At 46.6% G+C, this 25,000-nt stretch overlaps 1 protein-coding gene across 3 annotated transcripts in view; it reads right to left on the bottom strand.

Annotated features, from left to right (window-relative positions):
* Positions 1-24,750, bottom strand: part of LOC306919114 (dynein, cytoplasmic 1, intermediate chain 2a-like) — a 32,324-nt gene extending 7,574 nt beyond the window's left edge. Inside the window, exons 1-9 of one of the 3 annotated variants that reach the window (XM_079531948.1) lie at positions 24,671-24,750; positions 22,634-22,705; positions 21,474-21,598; positions 17,325-17,405; positions 16,884-17,046; positions 15,015-15,114; positions 14,473-14,598; positions 13,469-13,615; positions 389-502 (exon numbers count right to left, since the gene is read on the bottom strand). In XM_079531948.1, the coding sequence (XP_079388074.1) occupies positions 389-502; positions 13,469-13,615; positions 14,473-14,598; positions 15,015-15,114; positions 16,884-17,046; positions 17,325-17,405; positions 21,474-21,598; positions 22,634-22,705; positions 24,671-24,744 (1,002 nt within the window). In that variant the 5' untranslated portion in view covers positions 24,745-24,750. The remainder of the gene's footprint in view (positions 1-388; positions 503-13,468; positions 13,616-14,472; positions 14,599-15,014; positions 15,115-16,883; positions 17,047-17,324; positions 17,406-21,473; positions 21,599-22,633; positions 22,706-24,670) is intronic. The other 2 variants (XM_079531949.1, XM_079531950.1) reach the window with 2 other exon arrangements.
* Positions 24,751-25,000: the final 250 nt, after the last annotated feature.

Genomic DNA, 25,000 nt, shown 5'->3' with positions numbered 1-25,000 from the left:
TGTTGGATCAACTACAGCTCTGATCATGAGGGGAGCCACAACGCAAGCATAAAAAAAAAAAAAAGCCCAACACAGTCGCGCGTGTGTGCACGGAACGAGCACGGGCGCTACAACAGGACCGCGCACTGCTCACGTGAACCTCGACTTCTCCGTGCGTACAGAAAAATAAAACTTTACTGCTTAAACACCAGTTCTACTGTCCTGTTACACGCATGCACACGCGCGCACACACACGCGCGCACACACACACACACACACACACACACACACACACACACACACACACACACACACACACACACACACACACACACACACACACACACACACACACACACACACACACACACACACACACACACACACACACACACACACACACACACACCTGGGGTTGTGACAGCATGTCCAGACTCCAGGAACACATCTTGCCGTCCGTGGAGATGCTGATGAGGTTGTGAGCGTTCTGAGTCCCGACCACCTGGACGCAGTACACTGGGTGCTGTTTAACACAGGTTAACATGGTCACAATGTTAGCCATAACACCTGTTTAACACAGGTTAACATGGTCACAATGTTAGCCATAACACCTGTTTAACACAGGTTAACATGGTCACAATGTTAGCCATAACACCTGTTTAACACAGGTTAACATGGTCACAATGTTAGCCATAACACCTGTTTAACACAGGTTAACATGGTCACAATGTTAGCCATAACACCTGTTTAACACAGGTTAACATGGTCACAATGTTAGCCATAACACCTGTTTAACACAGGTTAACATGGTCACAATGTTAGCCATGACACCTGTTTAACACAGGTTAACATGGTCACAATATTAGCCATAACACCTGTTTAACACAGGTTAACATGGTCACAATGTTAGCCATAACACCTGTTTAACACAGGTTAACATGGTCACAATGTTAGCCATAACACCTGTTTAACACAGGTTAACATGGTCACAATGTTAGCCATAACACCTGTTTAACACAGGTTAACATGGTCACAATGTTAGCCATAACACCTGTTTAACACAGGTTAACATGGTCACAATGTTAGCCATGACACCTGTTTAACACAGGTTAACATGGTCACAATATTAGCCATAACACCTGTTTAACACAGGTTAACATGGTCACAATGTTAGCCATAACACCTGTTTAACACAGGTTAACATGGTCACAATGTTAGCCATAACACCAGCTGGACGCAGTACACTGGATGCTGTTTAACACAGGTTAACATGGTCACAATGTTAGCCATAACACTGTTTAACACAGGTTAACATGGTCACAATGTTAGCCATAACACCTGTTTAACACAGGTTAACATGGTCACAATGTTAGCCATAACACCACTGACACAGGTTAACATGGTCACAATGTTAGCCATAACACCTGTTTAACACAGGTTAACATGGTCACAATGTTAGCCATAACACCTGTTTAACACAGGTTAACATGGTCACAATGTTAGCCATAACACCTGTTTAACACAGGTTAACATGGTCACAATGTTAGTCATAACACCACTGACACAGTTTAATACGGTCACAATGTTAGTCATAACACCACTGACACAGTTTAATACGGTCACAATGTTAGTCATAACACCACCTGGACGCAGTACACTGTACATTAGAGCTCTTCACGGGTCCAAAAAAATGGTTCCGAAATCCAAAATTAATCTGTGACGATCTGTGGTCGATTCCGACCCGTTCCGAAAATATTTTCAAATAGTTAAACCAAACCCGAATGGATCCGTGACCATTAGAATGGATCCGTGACCATTAGAATGGATCCGTGACCATTAGAATGGATCCGTGACCATTAGAATGGGTGACCATTAGAATGGATCCGTGACCATTAGAATGGATCCGTGACCATTAGAATGGATCCGTGACCATAAGAATGGATCCGTGACCATTAGAATGGATCCGTGACCATAAGAATGGATCCGTGACCATTAGAATGGATCCGTGACCATTAGAATGGGTGACCATTAGAATGGATCTGTGACCATTAGAATGGATCCGTGACCATTAGAATGGATCCGTGACCATTAGAATGGATCCGTGACCATTAGAATGGATCTGTGACCATTAGAATGGGTGACCATTAGAATGGGTGACCATTAGAATGGATCCGTGACCATTAGAATGGATCCGTGACCATTAGAATGGATCCGTGACCATTAGAATGGATCCGTGACCATTAGAATGGATCCGTGACCATTAGAATGGATCCATGACCATTAGAATGGATCCGTGACCATTAGAATGGATCCGTGACCATTAGAATGGATCCGTGACCATTAGAATGGATCCGTGACCATTAGAATGGATCCGTGACCATTAGAATGGATCCGTGACCATTAGAATGGATCCGTGACCAATAGAATGGATCCGTGACCATTAGAATGGGTGACCATTAGAATGGATCCGTGACCATTAGAATGGATCCGTGACCATTAGAATGGATCCGTGACCATTAGAATGGATCCGTGACCATTAGAATGGGTGACCATTAGAATGGATCCGTGACCATTAGAATGGATCCGTGACCATTAGAATGGATCCGTGACCATTAGAATGGATCCGTGACCATTAGAATGGATCCGTGACCATTAGAATGGATCCGTGACCAATAGAATGGATCCGTGACCATTAGAATGGGTGACCATTAGAATGGATCCGTGACCATTAGAATGGATCCGTGACCATTAGAATGGATCCGTGACCATTAGAATGGATCCGTGACCATTAGAATGGATCCGTGACCATTAGAATGGATCCGTGACCATTAGAATGGATCCGTGACCATTAGAATGGATCTGTGACCATTAGAATGGATCAGTGACCATTAGAATGGATCTGTGACCATTAGAATGGGTGACCATTAGAATGGATCCGTGACCATTAGAATGGATCCGTGACCATTAGAATGGATCCGTGACCATTAGAATGGATCCGTGACCATTAGAATGGATCTGTGACCATTAGAATGGGTGACCATTAGAATGGATCCGTGACCATTAGAATGGATCCGTGACCATTAGAATGGATCCGTGACCATTAGAATGGATCCGTGACCATTAGAATGGATCCGTGACCATTAGAATGGATCCGTGACCATTAGAATGGATCCGTGACCATTAGAATGGATCCGTGACCATTAGAATGGATCCGTGACCATTAGAATGGATCTGTGACCATTAGAATGGATCAGTGACCATTAGAATGGATCTGTGACCATTAGAATGGGTGACCATTAGAATGGATCCGTGACCATTAGAATGGATCCGTGACCATTAGAATGGATCCGTGACCATTAGAATGGATCCGTGACCATTAGAATGGATCCGTGACCATTAGAATGGATCCGTGACCATTAGAATGGATCTGTGACCATTAGAATGGATCAGTGACCATTAGAATGGATCTGTGACCATTAGAATGGGTGACCATTAGAATGGATCCGTGACCATTAGAATGGATCCGTGACCATTAGAATGGATCAGTGACCATTAGAATGGATCTGTGACCATTAGAATGGGTGACCATTAGAATGGATCCGTGACCATTAGAATGGATCCGTGACCATTAGAATGGATCCGTGACCATTAGAATGGATCTGTGACCATTAGAATGGATCAGTGACCATTAGAATGGATCTGTGACCATTAGAATGGGTGACCATTAGAATGGATCCGTGACCATTAGAATGGATCCGTGACCATTAGAATGGATCCGTGACCATTAGAATGGATCCGTGACCATTAGAATGGATCCGTGACCATTAGAATGGATCCGTGACCATTAGAATGGATCTGTGACCATTAGAATGGATCCGTGACCATTAGAATGGATCCGTGACCATTAGAATGGATCCGTGACCATTAGAATGGATCCGTGACCATTAGAATGGATCCGTGACCATTAGAATGGATCCGTGACCATTAGAATGGATCTGTGACCATTAGAATGGATCTGTGACCATTAGAATGGATCTGTGACCATTAGAATGGATCTGTGACCATTAGAATGGATCCGTGACCATTAGAATGGATCCGTGACCATTAGAATGGATCCGTGACCATTAGAATGGATCCGTGACCATTAGAATGGGTGACCATTAGAATGGATCCGTGACCATTAGAATGGATCCGTGACCATTAGAATGGATGACCATTAGAATGGATCCGTGACCATTAGAATGGATCCATGACCATTAGAATGGATCCATGACCATTAGAATGGATCTGTGACCATTAGAATGGATCTGTGACCATTAGAATGGATCCGTGACCATTAGAATGGATCCATGACCATTAGAATGGATCTGTGACCATTAGAATGGATCCGTGACCATTAGAATGGGTGACCATTAGAATGGATCCGTGACCATTAGAATGGATCCGTGACCATTAGAATGGGTGACCATTAGAATGGATCCGTGACCATTAGAATGGATCCGTGACCATTAGAATGGATCCGTGACCATTAGAATGGATCCGTGACCATTAGAATGGATCCGTGACCATTAGAATGGGTGACCATTAGAATGGATCCGTGACCATTAGAATGGATCCGTGACCATTAGAATGGATCCGTGACCATTAGAATGGGTGACCATTAGAATGGATCCGTGACCATTAGAATGGATCCGTGACCATTAGAATGGATCCGTGACCATTAGAATGGATCCGTGACCATTAGAATGGGTGACCATTAGAATGGATCCGTGACCATTAGAATGGATCTGTGACCATTAGAATGGATCCGTGACCATTAGAATGGATCCGTGACCATTAGAATGGATCCATGACCATTAGAATGGATCCATGACCATTAGAATGGATCCGTGACCATTAGAATGGATCCGTGACCATTAGAATGGATCCGTGACCATTAGAATGGATCCGTGACCATTAGAATGGATCCGTGACCATTAGAATGGATCCGTGACCATTAGAATGGATCCGTGACCATTAGAATGGATCCGTGACCATTAGAATGGATCCGTGACCATTAGAATGGATCCGTGACCATTAGAATGGATCCGTGACCATTAGAATGGATCCGTGACCATTAGAATGGATCCGTGACCATTAGAATGGATCCGTGACCATTAGAATGGATCCGTGACCATTAGAATGGATCTGTGACCATTAGAATGGATCAGTGACCATTAGAATGGATCTGTGACCATTAGAATGGGTGACCATTAGAATGGATCCGTGACCATTAGAATGGATCCGTGACCATTAGAATGGATCCGTGACCATTAGAATGGATCCGTGACCATTAGAATGGATCCGTGACCATTAGAATGGATCCGTGACCATTAGAATGGATCTGTGACCATTAGAATGGATCAGTGACCATTAGAATGGATCTGTGACCATTAGAATGGGTGACCATTAGAATGGATCCGTGACCATTAGAATGGATCCGTGACCATTAGAATGGATCAGTGACCATTAGAATGGATCTGTGACCATTAGAATGGGTGACCATTAGAATGGATCCGTGACCAATAGAATGGATCCGTGACCATTAGAATGGATCCATGACCATTAGAATGGGTGACCATTAGAATGGATCTGTGACCATTAGAATGGATCCGTGACCATTAGAATGGATCCGTGACCATTAGAATGGATCCGTGACCATTAGAATGGATCAGTGACCATTAGAATGGATCTGTGACCATTAGAATGGGTGACCATTAGAATGGATCCGTGACCATTAGAATGGATCCGTGACCATTAGAATGGATCCGTGACCATTAGAATGGATCCGTGACCATTAGAATGGATCCGTGACCATTAGAATGGATCCGTGACCATTAGAATGGATCTGTGACCATTAGAATGGATCAGTGACCATTAGAATGGATCCGTGACCATTAGAATGGATCCGTGACCATTAGAATGGATCCGTGACCATTAGAATGGATCCGTGACCATTAGAATGGATCCGTGACCATTAGAATGGATCCGTGACCATTAGAATGGATCCGTGACCATTAGAATGGATCCGTGACCATTAGAATGGGTGACCATTAGAATGGATCCGTGACCATTAGAATGGATCCGTGACCATTAGAATGGATGACCATTAGAATGGATCCGTGACCATTAGAATGGATCCATGACCATTAGAATGGATCTGTGACCATTAGAATGGATCTGTGACCATTAGAATGGATCTGTGACCATTAGAATGGATCCGTGACCATTAGAATGGATCCGTGACCATTAGAATGGATCCGTGACCATTAGAATGGATCCGTGACCATTAGAATGGGTGACCATTAGAATGGATCCGTGACCATTAGAATGGATCCGTGACCATTAGAATGGATGACCATTAGAATGGATCCGTGACCATTAGAATGGATCCATGACCATTAGAATGGATCCATGACCATTAGAATGGATCTGTGACCATTAGAATGGATCTGTGACCATTAGAATGGATCCGTGACCATTAGAATGGATCCATGACCATTAGAATGGATCTGTGACCATTAGAATGGATCCGTGACCATTAGAATGGGTGACCATTAGAATGGATCCGTGACCATTAGAATGGATCCGTGACCATTAGAATGGGTGACCATTAGAATGGATCCGTGACCATTAGAATGGATCCGTGACCATTAGAATGGATCCGTGACCATTAGAATGGATCCGTGACCATTAGAATGGATCCGTGACCATTAGAATGGGTGACCATTAGAATGGATCCGTGACCATTAGAATGGATCCGTGACCATTAGAATGGATCCGTGACCATTAGAATGGGTGACCATTAGAATGGATCCGTGACCATTAGAATGGATCTGTGACCATTAGAATGGATCCGTGACCATTAGAATGGATCCGTGACCATTAGAATGGATCCGTGACCATTAGAATGGATCCGTGACCATTAGAATGGATCCGTGACCATTAGAATGGGTGACCATTAGAATGGATCCGTGACCATTAGAATGGATCCGTGACCATTAGAATGGATCCGTGACCATTAGAATGGATCCGTGACCATTAGAATGGATCCATGACCATTAGAATGGATCCATGACCATTAGAATGGATCCGTGACCATTAGAATGGATCCGTGACCATTAGAATGGATCCGTGACCATTAGAATGGATCCGTGACCATTAGAATGGATCCGTGACCATTAGAATGGATCCGTGACCATTAGAATGGATCCGTGACCATTAGAATGGATCCGTGACCATTAGAATGGATCCGTGACCATTAGAATGGATCCGTGACCATTAGAATGGATCCGTGACCATTAGAATGGATCCGTGACCATTAGAATGGATCCGTGACCATTAGAATGGATCCGTGACCATTAGAATGGATCCGTGACCATTAGAATGGATCCGTGACCATTAGAATGGGTGACCATTAGAATGGATCCGTGACCATTAGAATGGATCCGTGACCATTAGAATGGATCTGTGACCATTAGAATGGATCAGTGACCATTAGAATGGATCTGTGACCATTAGAATGGGTGACCATTAGAATGGATCCGTGACCATTAGAATGGATCCGTGACCATTAGAATGGATCCGTGACCATTAGAATGGATCCGTGACCATTAGAATGGATCCGTGACCATTAGAATGGATCCGTGACCATTAGAATGGATCCGTGACCATTAGAATGGATCCGTGACCATTAGAATGGATCCGTGACCATTAGAATGGATCTGTGACCATTAGAATGGATCAGTGACCATTAGAATGGATCTGTGACCATTAGAATGGGTGACCATTAGAATGGATCCGTGACCATTAGAATGGATCCGTGACCATTAGAATGGATCAGTGACCATTAGAATGGGTGACCATTAGAATGGATCCGTGACCAATAGAATGGATCCGTGACCAATAGAATGGATCCATGACCATTAGAATGGGTGACCATTAGAATGGATCTGTGACCATTAGAATGGATCCGTGACCATTAGAATGGATCCGTGACCATTAGAATGGATCCGTGACCATTAGAATGGATCCGTGACCATTAGAATGGATCTGTGACCATTAGAATGGATCAGTGACCATTAGAATGGGTGACCATTAGAATGGATCCGTGACCATTAGAATGGATCCGTGACCATTAGAATGGATCCGTGACCATTAGAATGGATCCGTGACCATTAGAATGGATCCGTGACCATTAGAATGGATCCGTGACCATTAGAATGGATCCGTGACCATTAGAATGGATCAGTGACCATTAGAATGGATCCGTGACCATTAGAATGGATCCGTGACCATTAGAATGGATCCGTGACCATTAGAATGGATCCGTGACCATTAGAATGGATCCGTGACCATTAGAATGGATCCGTGACCATTAGAATGGATCCGTGACCATTAGAATGGGTGACCATTAGAATGGATCCGTGACCATTAGAATGGATCCGTGACCATTAGAATGGATGACCATTAGAATGGATCCGTGACCATTAGAATGGATCCATGACCATTAGAATGGATCCATGACCATTAGAATGGATCTGTGACCATTAGAATGGATCCGTGACCATTAGAATGGATCCGTGACCATTAGAATGGATCCGTGACCATTAGAATGGATCCGTGACCATTTCGTCCGATTCCGACCCGTTCCGAGATTTCTTTCAAATTGCGGCGCCGAGTCTGACCGAGATCCGATTATTTCCGACATTCGGAAATAAATGTGGACTATATAGAAATAATATAACGTATTGACCAATTACCATTTTATGATTAAAGCGCGAGAGAGAAAGAGAGAGACAGAGAGAGACAGACAGACAGACAGACAGAGAGAGAGAGACAGACAGACAGACAGACAGACAGACAGAGAGACAGTAGAGGTAGTAGAAGGCAGTAGAGGGTGGGAGAGAGAAAGAGAGAGAGACAGACAGACAGACAGACAGACAGACAGACAGAGAGAGACAGTAGAGGTAGTAGAAGGCAGTAGAAAGAGAGAGAGACAGACAGACAGACAGACAGAGAGAGACTGCGTGCTGCAGTAGAGGGTGGGAGAGAGAAAGAGAGAGAGACACAGACAGACAGACAGAGAGAGAGACTGCGCTCTGCAGTAGAGGGTGGGAGAGAGAAAGAGAGAGAGAGACACAGACAGACAGACAGACAGACAGACAGAGAGAGAGACTGTGCGCTGCAGTAGAGGGTGGGAGAGAGAAAGAGAGTCTGGTCTCTCCTCATCTCCTCAGCGTGCTGCATTTAAAATTAACCAAACGGATCATTTGTTTTTTTACACACAATCATCATAGTTTTAGCAGAAGCAGATGCATCATGCATGTACTGGTCGTGGCTGAATGGAATATTATAATATATATATTATTACTTATAAACAGCTCCTACTTTGCTCTCTTCTTTATCCCCGTGTGGGGAATGGGACACACAGGAGAGTTCTTTATCCCCGTGTGGGGAATGGGACACACAGGAGAGTTCTTTATCCCCGTGTGGGGAATGGGACACACAGGACAGTTCTTTATCCACGTGTGGGGAATGGGACACACATGAGAGTTCTTTATCCCCGTGTGGGGAATGGGACACACATGAGAGTTGTCATGGTTGCTTTAAAGGTGATATAGGCAAGTTTTCAGCCAAATTTAAAATATATATAAATGTATTTTGTTGGCCTTTTCCCCCTCTATCTTTGTCTCCACCAGGCCGAAGGCATGGGGAGAGAGTATGTTTTGCACTCCGTCCGTGTGTGTGTGTGTCCGTCCGTGTGTCCGTGTGTCCGTGTGTCCTTCCGTCCGTCCGTTACCAGCTAATCTCCGGCACCGTTAACCCGGTCGATGCCAAACTTTGCACACACACTCCCTGGATGCCAACGATGAACCTCTGCCCCGCATTTTTCAGAACGGCCTGTTATAGCGCCACCATGAGGCAGCTTTTCACATTGTTTACCTAAAACTGCACCGATCTGCGTGAAATGTTGCATGCACACTCCCTAGAGGCCAAGGACAAACCTTTGACCTGCATTTTCCACATCTGCCTTTTATAGCGCCACCAGGAGGCCGAATTTTGTAAAACACATTTTTGGATATTACTCCTCCAGATTCTGTCCAAAAATCTCAAAAATCGTTACACAGTATCTCTATGGTCATGTGCTCAAGTCTGATCTGTCCGATATTTCATATTCCATCCTAATTGGCTATAATTGGCTTTCACAGTTTGCAAGATTGCCCCGTTTTGAACAAAAGCCTCAAATCATGAACGCAGCATGCAATTTACGTCAAATCTTTCACACATTTTCTTACTAGGCTGAGGAATATATCCCACCCTTTTCACATTGGCCTGTTATAGCGCCACCAACAGGTTGATTTTTGCAAAACACATTTTTGGAACAAAATGCCTCAAATCATCCAATTGCCATCAAAGGCAAACATATTACTTATTTATATTACTCCTAAACATTTTGCCAAACATCTCACACAGTCCTATCCTCCTGGTGGAGACCTGTGCCCAGAAGGGCACTTTTTCTAGTTCCCTATATTATGATGCTGAGGTGTCCTCCTGCAACAGCACACTCTCCCTTTGCCCCCCTCTGGCTGAATGCACTGTTTATATCCACTACAGTTTACTAGACGGGACGTCGGGGGGGATTTAAACTTTTAGCCAATTGCAGCGTGAGGCTGTGACGGTGTGTTCAACCCAGCAGTATTATAATGAAAACGCGATGCGATTTCAATTGCAATGTATAATATTATCCCCATATCTTAGTTTCACTAACATTGTTCATGTGAAATAGTATGTTTAGGATTTAATATGTAAGCCTATTGAAATTATGAGAATCGCTATGTGTAGTGCATGGTTGGGTGGTGTGGAACTAGTGAACAACAACAGCAGCAAGCACCCCTCAGAACTCGGAGGATCCTTAGTCACAGAACGACTCGGACCCCAATAAAATCTCCTGTGGGTTGTATGTGCTTATTTGTTGAAATGGTGGAAATGGTGGAAGTGAGTAATAGTATCATTTCACCAGCCACGACCACCGCGGCGACTGCCTGCCGGCCGGTCCGGCTTGAAGCGTGCATTCAACCCGTGTTCGCCAGCGGTGACAGGCGTGTGTACACGACCATAGCATCCTCAATGATATCAGGCGAGAGAAGAATATTCTGAAATGTTCCCTTTTTTTAATTTTTGAGTAAAGGTCATTACACACTGGCGAATTAGCGACGCGAATTATTCGTGCGAATAATTCGCCTTTTTTTAAAACCAATTGAAGTCAATGCAAGCTTCCACATCAGTGGCGAATGTGCGAATGTGCGAAAATGCGACCGTTTTCGCTCTTTATTTGTTCGCTCCGGTGTTCGCTCCGGTGTCGAATTTTTAATTTGCGTCGCTAATTCGCCAGTGTGTAATGACCTTAAGACTCTAAGGCCACCGTACACGTTTGTACACTCTTTGTTCATATTAGCGTCCCGTTCACTTAGCTGCGGCAGAAAGAATGCCTCGTCTCTCCTAATCCAGGCTCTCCGCCTAATCCGCCTCTCCTTCAAAATATGAACCCTTTGGATTATTTATCGTATAAAAGAAAACGAGGGCAAGGTAAGCTAGGAAAATATTTCTCCGGTTAGGGGCTGATATAGGGGTAGTTATAGGGGTAGGTAGGGGAAATAGGGGTATAAGGGTAGTTATAGGGGTAGGTAGGGGTATAGGGGTATAAGGCTGTACTCACAGTGTGGGCAGCAGCAGATAGGGGGGTCCTCTGGATGGGGTAGGGTAAGGGGTTAGGGTTAGGGGCTACTATAGGGGTATAGGGGGGTACCTACAGTGTGGGTTAGGGTTAGGTGGCTGATATAGGGGTAGTTATAGGGGTAGGTAGGGGTATAGGGGAGTACCTACAGTGTGGGTTAGGGTTAGGTGGCTGATATAGGGGTAGTTATAGGGGTAGGTAGGGGTATAGGGGGGTACCTACAGTGTGGGTTAGGGTTAGGTGGCTGGTATAGGGGTAGTTATAGGGGTAGGTAGGGGTATAGGGGAGTACCTACAGTGTGGGTTAGGGTTAGGTGGCTGGTATAGGGGTAGTTATAGGGGTAGGTAGGGGTAGGTAGGGGTATAGGGGAGTACCTACAGTGTGGGTTAGGGTTAGGTGGCTGGTATAGGGGTAGTTATAGGGGTAGGTAGGGGTATAGGGGTATAGGGGAGTACCTACAGTGTGGGTTAGGGTTAGGTGGCTGGTATAGGGGTAGTTATAGGGGTAGGTAGGGGTATAGGGGTATAGGGGAGTACCTACAGTGTGGGTTAGGGTTAGGTGGCTGGTATAGGGGTAGTTGCGAACGCAGTGATTGCGAACGCAGTGAGCATTTACTATGAGACCCAGCAGATCACGTCTGTGTGTCTGTGTGTGTGTGTGTGTGTCTGTGTGTCACGCTGTAACACCACCCGCCCACCACCAGAGGGCGCAGCTGTATCAAACACACACACACACATGCACGCACGCACACGCACACACACACGCACGCACGCACGCACGCACACACACACACAAAAAACTTAACTTAAAAAAAAACTTAACTTAAAAAAAAACTTAACTTAAAAAAAAACTTAACTTAAAAAAAAACTTAACTTAAAAAAAAAACGTAAAAAGGAAAAACGCACACACAAAAAACTTAACTTAAAAAAAAACTTCATTTAAAAAAAAACTTAACTTAAAAAAAAAACTTAAAAAGGAAAAACGCACACACACAAAAAACTTAACTTAAAACAAAATTAACTTAAAAAAAAACTTAACTTAAAAAAAAAACTTAAAAAGGAAAAACGCAAACACAAAAAACTTAACTTAAAAAAAAACTTAACTTAAAAAAAAATCCTAAAAAAGAAACACGCACGCACGCACACATACACACACTAAAAAAAACTTGAAAAAACATTTAATTTAAAAAAACTTAACTTAAAAAAAACCTTAACTACGTAATTTATTCTAATTGTTGTTATTGCAATTTACGAGCTGCGTTCGCTTCCCGCGTTTGCGCGTCTTACTTGTTATAGGGGTAGGTAGGGGTATAGGGGTATAGGGGGGTACCTACAGTGTGGGTTAGGGTTAGGTGGCTGGTATAGGGGTAGTTATAGGGGTAGGTAGGGGTATAGGGGTATAGGGGAGTACCTACAGTGTGGGTTAGGGTTAGGTGGCTGGTATAGGGGTAGTTATAGGGGTAGGTAGGGGTATAGGGGGGTACCTACAGTGTGGGTTAGGGTTAGGTGGCTGGTATAGGGGTAGTTATAGGGGTAGGTAGGGGTATAGGGGTATAGGGGAGTACCTACAGTGTGGGTTAGGGTTAGGTGGCTGGTATAGGGGTAGTTATAGGGGTAGGTAGGGGTATAGGGGGGTACCTACAGTGTGGGTTAGGGTTAGGGGCTGGTATAGGGGTAGTTATAGGGGTAGGTAGGGGTATAGGGGGGTACCTACAGTGTGGGCAGCAGCAGACAGGGGGGTCCTCTGGACGGGGGTCCTCTTGTTGCTCCTGTTGTCCCATAGGACGATCTGTCCAGAATAAGTCCCGCCCATCACCAGGTTGGGATGGAAGCTGGCGAAGCTGGCGGACATCACCTCCGACTGTAATAGTATTATTATTATTATTACATAGTAACTTTACAACATTTGAGGAGCTCAAGTAAAAAAGGGCACCTTGTGCAGCGCGTGGAACCGCCGGCTATTTGTTAATAGTGTGTGAGATTCATAGATTTTGGGGCCATAAATAATATATTAGAAGCTTTTAATCCAGAATTGCCGCGCCCGGCAGCCGGTGAAAACTAGAGTTCTCAACAGGCCCGAAAATTAAGGCTCGGTCCTACCTGGGCCCTCATCAAACCCTGTACACTCAAGACAATGTCCCCGCTACCACCCTTAGATCTCCATATATGGAGCTGACCTGTTCTGACATTCCATGTTGATCTGACCTCATCAAACCCTGTACACTCAAGACACGCTCCATATATGGCCAGTACAGAATTCATTCCATTATGTTGGTCTGACCCCCTGCATGCTAAAGACCTCTGACCTCTGACCCCCTGCATGCTAAAGACCTCTGACCTCTGACCCCCTGCATGCTAAAGACCTCTGACCTCTGACCCCCTGCATGCTAAAGACCTCTGACCTCTGACCTCTGACCCCCTGCATGCTAAAGCGCCAGCGCTCGCCCAGCAGTCTGCCGTCACCCAGGAGGATGCGTGCACGCAACCTCACTTCTCGCACTCAGGGCGTCTTACTGGTGAAATATGTAATGTGATTACCTGACAGTGTAATATAATGTAATATAATATAATGACCTGACAGTAAAAGGTGTATTAATAATGTAATAATGTAATATAATGTAATATAATATAATGTAATATAATTACCTGACAGTGGAAGGTGTATTAATAATGTAATAATGTAATATAATGTAATATAATATAATGTAATATAATTACCTGACAGTGGAAGGTGTATTCCGGCGTGGTCTTCTTGTACTTCATGTTCCAAACCAGAGCAACTCCATCAGGTTCATGAGGAGAGTCTTCATTGTTGTTGTAGGAAGCTACGAGTAGCTCCGGGTACTGGAATAGATTACATTATAGATTACATTATAGATTACATTTAATATATAAATACATTGTTGTTGTAGGAGGCTACGAGTAGCTCCGGGTACTGGAATAGATTACATTATAGATTACATTATAGATTACATTATATAAATACATTGTTGTTGTAGGAGGCTACGAGTAGCTCCGGGTACTGGAATAGATTACATTATAGATTACATTAGAGATAAATACATTACACACGATTACATTTATTATATACATACATAACATTACACACAGACCTATAAGGATACACATGACACTTCTAGTCCACACACAGTCACGCACACGCACACACACACACACACACACACACACACACACACACACACACACACACACACACACACACACACACAACACACACACACACACACACACACACACACCTGTGAGGACCAGTCCAGGCAGGTCACCACTCTGTTCTTGGTCCAACGTTCGTCTGCAAACTGCCTGTTGAGAAGCAGCTTGGCCCCAGCCTGGATGTCACTGTAATATATACACAAATATATACATAAATACATATAATACATTACTAAACACACTGCCTGTTGAGAAGCAGCTTGGCTCCTGCTTGGATGTCACTGTAATATATACACAAATATATACATAAATACATATAATACATTACTAAACACACTGCCTGTTGAGAAGCAGCTTGGCTCCTGCTTGGATGTCACTGAAATATATATACAAATATATCCGCTTGGATGTCACTGAAATGTACATTACACATAAAAGGGGGGCTACCCGCCCGTCTAGACCAGAAAGCACGGTGTATGGGACAGGCTACCCGCCCCTCTAGACCAGAAAGCACGGTGTATGGGCCAGGCTACCCGCCCCTCTAGACCAGAAAGCACGGTGTATGGGCCAGGCTACCCGCCCCTCTAGACCAGAAAGCACGGTGTATGGGCCAGGCTACCCGCCCCTCTAGACCAGAAAGCACGGTGTATGGGCCAGGCTACCCGCCCCTCTAGACCAGAAAGCACGGTGTATGGGCAAGGCTACCCGCCCCTCTAGACCAGAAAGCACGGTGTATGGGCCAGGCTACCCGCCCCTCTAGACCAGAAAGCACGGTGTATGGGCCAGGCTACCCGCCCCTCTAGACCAGAAAGCACGGTGTATGGGCCAGGCTACCCGCCCCTCTAGACCAGAAAGCACGGTGTATGGGACAGGCTACCCGCCCCTCTAGACCAGAAAGCACGGTGTATGGGCCAGGCTACCCGCCCCTCTAGACCAGAAAGCACGGTGTATGGGCCAGGCTACCCGCCCCTCTAGACCAGAAAGCACGGTGTATGGGCCAGGCTACCCGCCCCTCTAGACCAGAAAGCACGGTGTATGGGACAGGCTACCCTACCCGCCCCTCTAGACCAGAAAGCACGCTGGCTGGGCCAGGCTACCCGCCCCTCTAGACCAGAAAGCACGGTGTATGGGACAGGCTACCCTACCCGCCCCTCTAGACCAGAAAGCACGCTGGCTGGGCCAGGCTACCCGCCCCTCTAGACCAGAAAGCACGCTGGCTGGACCAGGCTACCCTACCCGCCCCTCTAGACCAGAAAGCACGCTGGCTGGGCCAGGCTACCCTACCCGCCCCTCTAGACCAGAGAGCACGCTGGCTGGGCCAGGCTACCCGCCCCTCTAGACCAGAAAGCACGCTGGCTGGGCCAGGCTACCCGCCCCTCTAGACCAGAGAGCACGCTGGCTGGGCCAGGCTACCCGCCCCTCTAGACCAGAAAGCACGTTGGCTGGGCCAGGCTACCCGCCCTCTAGACCAGAAAGCACGCTGGCTGGGCCGGGCTACCCGCCCCTCTAGACCAGAAAGCACGCTGGCTGGGCCGGGCTACCCACCCCTCTAGACCAGAAAGCACGCTGGCTGGGCCAGGCTACCCGCCCCTCTAGACCAGAAAGCACGCTGGCTGGGCCAGGCTACCACCCGCCCCTCTAGACCAGAAAGCACGCTGGCTGGGCCAGGCTACCCTACCCGCCCCTCTAGACCAGAAAGCACGCTGGCTGGGCCAGGCTACCCTACCCGCCCCTCTAGACCAGAAAGCACGCTGGCTTGGCCAGGCTACCCGCCCCTCTAGACCAGAAAGCACGCTGGCTGGGCCAGGCTACCCGCCCCTCTAGACCAGAAAGCACGCTGGCTGGGCCAGGCTACCCGCCCCTCTAGACCAGAAAGAGTTTGACTGTTTTTAACATTTTGTCTAATAAACTATCAATCAAAACATTCTGCCCGCACGCACACACACACAGCTCACCCCTCTTTGTCATCCAGGTCTCGTCCGCTGTAGTCGAAGCAGACGTCGACGCCTTCAGACAAAGCTCTCTCTACGATCCTGGAGCCGCGCTCGAAGAACGACAGGAAGTCTGAGGAGTGAAGCAGCTGCAACTTCTCCTCCTCAGTCAGCTCTTTGGGAGCCTCTGTGCACACACACACACACACATGCACACGCACACGCACACATTCATTAGCATAATTCGTGTGAAAGGTGAAAGGTGGAAGGTGAAAGGTGGAAGGTGGAAGGTGAAAGGTGGAAGGTGAAAGGTGGAAGGTGGAAGGTGGAAGGTGGAAGGTGGAAGGTGGAAGGTGAAAGGTGGAAGGTGGAAGGTGAAAGGTGAAAGGTGAAAGGTGGAAGGTGGAAGGTGGAAGGTGGAAGGTGAAAGGTGGAAGGTGGAAGGTGGAAGGTGGAAGGTCGTACCTTCCTCCGGCTGCTCCTGTTTGTCCTCCTCCTGCGTCTCGTCTTGAGGGGGAGGAGCCAACTCCTCATCCTCCTCTTCATCTGGAAATATACATATATATACATATATATACATACATATATACATACATAATACTAATACATGATACTATCATTACTACCTCCCCTTGAGGTAAATATATACAATACTACATAAATATATACATATGTATACATACATATATACATACATAATACTAATACATGATACTATCATTACTACCTCCCCTTGAGGAGGAGGAGCCAACTCCTCATCCTCCTCTTCATCTGGAAATATATACAATACTACATAAATATATACAAATATATACATATATAATGTCACACTTGTGTGGGTAGTATGAAAACCGGGAAAAACATAGAAAATAACCTCCAGGCAGTCCTTGATGCAGAGATGCTGTTTGTCTTTATTCACACAGACCAAAACAAAGGTATTTACAGACTGGACAGGTGGCGCTAGCTCCTCCCACTGGAACACGCCACCCTGAATTGATTCCACAATTACACCAGTACTGACGGCAGACTGTTGGGCGACCTCGCCCTAAAGGCATCTGCCTGGGTGACCTCGCCCTAAACACATCCTCCTGGGTGACCTCGCCCTAAACGCATCCTCCTGGGTGACCTCGCCCTAAACACATCCGCCTGGGTGACCTCGCCCTAAACACATCCGCCTGGGTGACCTCGCCCTAAACACATCCGCCTGGGTGACCTCGCCCTAAACACATCCGCCTGGGTGACCTCGCCCTAAACGCATCCTCCTGGGTGACCTCGCCCTAAACACATCCTCCTGGGTGACCTCGCCCTAAACACATCCGCCTGGGTGACCTCGCCCTAAACACATCCGCCTGGGTGACCTCGCCCTAAACACATCCGCCTGGGTGACGGAAGACTGCTGGGCGACCTCGCCCTAAACGCATCCTCCTGGGTGACCTCGCCCTAAACGCATCCTCCTGGGTGACCTTGCCCTAAACACATCCGCCTGGGTGACGGCAGACTGCTGGGCGACCTCGCCCTAAACGCATCCTCCTGGGTGACCTCGCCCTAAACACATCCGCCTGGGTGACGGCAGACTGCTGGGCGAGCGCTGGCGCTTTGGAATGGGGGGTCAGATCTTTGGAATGGGGGGTCAGATCTTGATTTTTGGGCCTGTGTTCTACATTCTATTTAAATTAGCCTATATATATTTTAAATAATTTTTATCCCACGATTTTGTAACCCATTTTTCACCCCTGTAATGTGATCCTGGGCTCTACACACCCTCCGCCAACCTGGGGAGAGCAACGGACCTGGGGAGAGCAACCTGGGGAGAGCAACGGACCTGGGGAGAGCAACGTGGGGAGAGCAACGGACTTGAACTCATGCTTCCCTCATGCCTGAGTGTCCAAGTTGCTCCTTTTCACCTGACAGGGGGGAGTTTCCCTGGTTGGACGTAGCGCGTGGAAGGAACACGTTATTCCAACCAGTTCCTTTCCCCTCCATCAGGCGCCCCGGCTGGCCAGGGGGAGGCAGTTTAGAGACCAGGATTACTGCATGTTTTTTGTGAGGGTACCTACCCTAGGGGACACGGGGAGAACATGTGAGGGTACCTACCCTAGGGGACACGGGGAGAACATGTGAGGGTACCTACCCTAGGGGACACGGAGAGAACATGTGAGGTATCTACCCTAGGGGACACGGGGAGAACATGTGAGGGTACCTACCCTAGGGGACACGGGGAGAACATGTGAGGGTACCTACCCTAGGGGACACGAGGAGAACATGTGAGGTATCTACCCTAGGGGACACGGGGAGAACATGAGAGGGTACCTACCCTAGGGGACATGGGGAGAACATGTGAGGGTACCTACCCTAGGGGACAGGGGGAGAACATGTGAGGGTACCTACCCTAGGGGACACGGGGAGAACATGTGAGGGTACCTACCCTAGGGGACACGGGGAGAACATGTGAGGGTACCTACCCTAGGGGACACGGGGAGAACATGTGATGGTACCTACCATAGGGGACACGGGGAGAACATGTGAGGGTACCTACCCTAGGGGACACACGATAAATTATATTTTAACCTTTGCATAAGACTGGTCCAGTGTGTGTGTGTGTGTGTGTGTGTGTGTGTGTGTGTGTGTGTGTGTGTGTGTGTGTGTGTGTGTGTGTGTACCTTTAGTGTGTGTGTGTGTGTGTGTGTGTGTGTGTGTGTGTGTGTGTGTGTGTGTGTGTGTGTGTGTGTGTGTGTGTGTGTGTGTGTGTGTGTGTGTGCGTGCATGTACCTTTAGTGTGTGTGTGTGTGTGTGTGTGTGTGTGTGTGTGTGTGTGTGTGTGTGCGTGCGTGCATGTACCTTTAGTGTGTGTGTGTGTGTGTGTGTGTGTGTGTGTGTGTGTGTGTGTGTGTGTGTGTGTGTACCTTTAGGCCGGTTTTAGACTGCAGTCACATAAAGTCAGATCCGATTCAAATCCGATTTTTTGTCAAATACGATCTTTTGGCCCGGTCATTCACACTACCGTTTGCAAGTGACCAGATCCGATCTGTGCATTCAGACTGATTTTAACAACTCAACGCAAAGCCGCCCGCATCGACATATCTGCTTTGGTAACAGAGTTGTTTTTTTCCGGTTTGCAATGCCGTCAGCCCGTTGATCAATATCACTCACTCACACACACACACACACACACACACACACACACACACACACACACACACACACACACACACACACACACACACACACACACACACACACACACACACACACACACACACACACACACACACACACACACACACACACACACACACACACACACACACACACACACCATTAGGCCTACTGTATTTTTTTGGACCCACATTAATGAATGAAATTAAAAAAGAACACCCCCCCTCCCCCGCAGTAGGCCTACAATTGCACAAATGAACCTCAGCTGCGTGGATCTCAGCTGATTTCATTCCACAGTGGCGAGGCGCACAAAGTGATGCCTTTCATCATAACATTTAAATATTAAAACGGCGGAAGTAAACACATATGTTTAGCTGTACATTAGCTATCCAACTTAATTTAACGTTGCCATTGTTTAATATGTTGATAGAGCATGGGATTGTCTGTGAGGGAAGGTTTTTGAAACATCGGGTTTCATGGATCATGTGCGCTGCGGCTGCTGCGGCCTCGTTATTAAACACTACGTAATTAATGTTCACTGCATTAACATCAAGTTCCATATGTTGTCCACCATGTCCACGTAATGTTACAGTAGGCTACCTGGCTACAGGCTTATTTGGTCACAAACATGTTTAGTTGTAGGCTTGTAGCCTATATTCCATCGTGCCGTGCATCATTGATTATGTTGTCCAAAAGAACAGATCTGCAAGCTATCAACACGCCATGAAACGGCGTGTCGACAGCTTGTATGTCTGTTTTTTGGGGGGTACGGGGTTAGCCGACCCGACGCACGTTACGCATTGGAACAAGCCATGGGTTTGGAGGCTGATTGATGTAAACCGTAAACTTACAGTATTAGATATTTAATAGCATATTTAAAGTTGTCACTTGTCTTTTTGGCATCGGGACTACGAGCCCTCCTTTCTATTTTAACCAACAACAATCTCACATTGCAGATAGGACCGCGTGTAGCTGTTCTCTACTTCTCTACCATTCCGCGAGAAATATCCAAATAAACAGCCTTGTTTCTGTAGCCTACATTTTGAGAAGTTTAGGCGCTCTGTAATGAAGTCACGTCAGTAGCGCTCGGGTCGCGCTGCGGGTGACGTTTGGACAGTTTGATATGTGACTCAGGTCACTTCATGTGGTCGTTGCATTCAGACTGAGACAGATCAACTCAGATCGGATATAAATCGGATTTGAAACCACCTCTGCATGTGACTCAAGTCACATTTGAAAAAATCGGATTCCATGTGACCTGTCTGCATTTAGCCTTATTTAAGCAAATCGGATTTATATCTTGAAGTGACACAGATCTGATTCAGGCTAGATTCAGGCTAGATGTGGCTGCCAGTGTAAAGCAGGCCTTAGTGTGTGTGTGTGTGTGTGTGTGTGTGTGTGTGTGTGTGTGTGTGTGTGTGTGTGTGTGTGTGTGTGTGTGTGTGTGTGTGTGTGTACCTTTAGTGTGTGTGTGTGTCAGAGTGTCTCCGGTGGTCTGGGTCTCCTTGCTGTAAGCAACATTCTCCTTCGGCTGGAAGTCAACCTGAGTCAGCTTAGACATGGAGAGGTGCACGGCTGCTCTCCTGCACGCACGCACGCACGCACGCATGCACACACGCACGCACGCACGCACACACACACGCACACACGCACACAGGAATAAACAGAACATGGAGTGAAGTAACAGAAAACCAAACTCTAAACCAACCCATAAATCCTCTGTTCCTGTTACTGCCCCCCCCCCTCCCCCCCTGTACACAAACCACTGAGTTTATTACAATAATTTACTGTCCTCCCCCCCCTAGTTTTAATTAGCCACACCCTAACATTTAGTTTTAATTAGCCACACTCTAACATTTAGTTTTAATTAGCCACACCCTAACATTTAGTTTTAATTAGCCACACCCTAACATTTAGTTTTAATTAGCCACACCCTAACATTTAGTTTTAATTAGCCACACCCTAACATTTAGTTTTAATTAGCCACACCCTAACATTTAGTTTTAATTAGCCACACCCTAACATTTAGTTTTAATTAGCCACACCCTAACATTTAGTTTTAATTAGCCACACTCTAACATTTAGTTTTAATTAGCCACACCCTAACATTTAGTTTTAATTAGCCACACCCTAACATTTAGTTTTAATTAGCCACACCCTAACATTTAGTTTGAATTAGCCACACCCTAACATTTAGTTTTAATTAGCCACACCCTAACATTTAGTTTTAATTAGCCACACCCTAACATTTAGTTTTAATTAGCCACACCCTAACATTTAGTTTGAATTAGCCACACCCTGATGTGAACGAACGCCTGGACCACAATGGAAACAAGTGTTGTGTTATCCTTTTAGCATAAGCTACAGTAAAAGGTCAAAGGTCAAAGGTGTTATCCTTTTAGAAAAACCCAAAGGTCATGCAACACGTGCACACACACACACACACACACACACACACACACACACACACACACACACACACACACACACACACACACACACACACACACACACACACACACACACACACACACACACACACACACACACACACACACACACACACACACACACACACACACACACACACACACACACACACACACACACACACACACCAGTACCCCAGGTGAAGCTCAGAGTCGGAGTGCAGTTGCAGAGTGGACGGGTCAGGATCCCAGTGCAACGTCCTGATGGCGCAGTACCACCGCACAACACCAGGGGGAGCCAGTTAGTAGAGAGAAACACAGAGAGAGAGCGATAGCAGGGAGGGGCAGTGAGACAGGAAACAAAGAGAGCAGGAAGACAGCGTCCGAGGTACAGACAGACAGACAGACAGGCAGGCAGGAAGGCAGGAAGGCAGGAAGGCAGACAGACAGACAGACAGACAGACAGACAGACAGACAGACAGACAGACAGACAGGGAGACAGACAGACAGACAGACAGACAGACAGACAGACAGACAGACAGACAGACAGACAGGGAGAAAAGAGAGAGACAGTTTAATGTAGAAACAGAGCATGCTTGTGAAGAGGTGTTGTTTCAAACTGTGTTCATTTTGTCGACAAGTTTTCCTCACTGACGAAAACTACATAAATTAAAACTACATAAATTAAAACTACATAGCAACTAGATTAAAACTAGTATAGCTATAGGATGACTAAAACTATGACTTTTGTTGTTAAAAAAAACTAGACTAAAATGTCAGGGAGGGACTAGTGGAGAAGAGATCCAGTAGAACTAAATGTCAGGGAGGGACTAGTGGAGAAGAGATCCAGTAGAACTAAATGTCAGGGAGGGACTAGTGGAGAAGAGATCCAGTAGAACTAAATGTCAGGGAGGGACTAGTGGAGAAGAGATCCAGTAGAACTAAATGTCAGGGAGGGACTAGTGGAGAAAAGATCCAGTAGAACTAAATGTCAGGGAGGGACTAGTGGAGAAGAGATAGAACTAAATGTCAGGGAGGGACTAGTGGAGAAGAGATCCAGTAGAACTAAATGTCAGGGAGGGACTAGTGGAGAAGAGATCCAGTAGAACTAAATGTCAGGGAGGGACTAGTGGAGAAGAGATCCAGTAGAACTAAATGTCAATGTATTTATGCTTCTGAAAATAGCAGATTTACAAGCTTGTAGATCTGCTATTTGCAGGCATTATGACGCCATCAAGTCCCGCCAACATAAACTTTAGTCGACTAAATCAACTGAGACTTAGTCGACTAAACGTAGACTAAAACTAAAGCACTTCAGAATAAAATTTGACTGAGACTAAAATAACTCTGACGTCAAAATTAACACTGGTTAGAAACACTTTTATTAGGAAATAATTAAAAGTGGGTCAAAGTTCACCAGAGGAGGGTCAGCAATTTCAGCCAATCAGGAGAGGGGACCCTAAAACTCACTCCCCCTTCAATGTGTTAAGGGTCCATTTGGTTCCATGTGTTACACTCTCAGAGTCACAGACCCGTAAGGGTCCATTTGGTTCCATGTGTTACACTCTCAGAGTCACAGACCCGTAAGGGTCCATTTGGTTCCATGTGTTACACTCTCAGAGTCACAGACCCGTAAGGGTCCATTTGGTTCCATGTGTTACACTCTCAGAGTCACAGACCTGTAAGGGTCCATTTGGTTCCATGTGTTACACTCTCAGAGTCACAGACCTGTAAGGGTCCATTTGGTTCCATGTGTTACACTCTCAGAGTCACAGACCCGTAAGGGTCCATTTGGTTCCATGTGTTACACTCTCAGAGTCACAGACCCGTAAGGGTCCATTTGGTTCCATGTGTTACACTCTCAGAGTCACAGACCTGTAAGGGTCCATTTGGTTCCATGTGTGCACGCACGCACGCATGCACACACGCACGCACGCACGCACGCACGCACGCACGCACGCACACACGCAGGCGCGCACGCACGCACGCACGCAGACACACGCACACACACACGCACGCACGCACGCACGCACGCACGCACGCACGCACGCACGCACGCACGCACGCACGCACGCACGCACGCACGCACGCACCAACACACACACACACGCACGCACGCACGCACGCGACGCACGCACGCACGCACGCACGCACGCACGCAGACACACGCACACACACACGCACGCACGCACCAACACACACACACACACACGCACGCATGCGTACCTGGGTCCTTGGTTCCCGTCAGCAGAGTCCTGGCTTCCTGCGTCGCTGCCCACTGATTTGTTGGAAGGCGACATGGGGGCGGGGACTAGGTAACGAAACAGATCGTCTGTTACTGTCACCCGAAGGCCGCCAGGCTCTACTGAGCATGTGCAGTACGGTCATGTGACAAGGTCATGTGACACCGGCATGCACACGGACGGACGGACGGCGGTTTGGGGGAAGGGTGAGCGTGCACGTACGGGCGTGCACGAGGAGAGAGGAAGGAGTGAGGAGAGATAGAGAGAGAGAGAGACAGAGAGAGAGAGAGAGAGAGAGAGAGAGAGAGAGAGA

Source organism: Electrona antarctica (assembly GCF_951216825.1).
Source record: "Electrona antarctica genome assembly, contig: scaffold_196, whole genome shotgun sequence".
NCBI lineage: Eukaryota > Metazoa > Chordata > Actinopteri > Myctophiformes > Myctophidae > Electrona > Electrona antarctica.
Note: the sequence above shows the minus strand (reverse complement) of the source record. Positions and strands in the feature narration are given on the sequence as shown.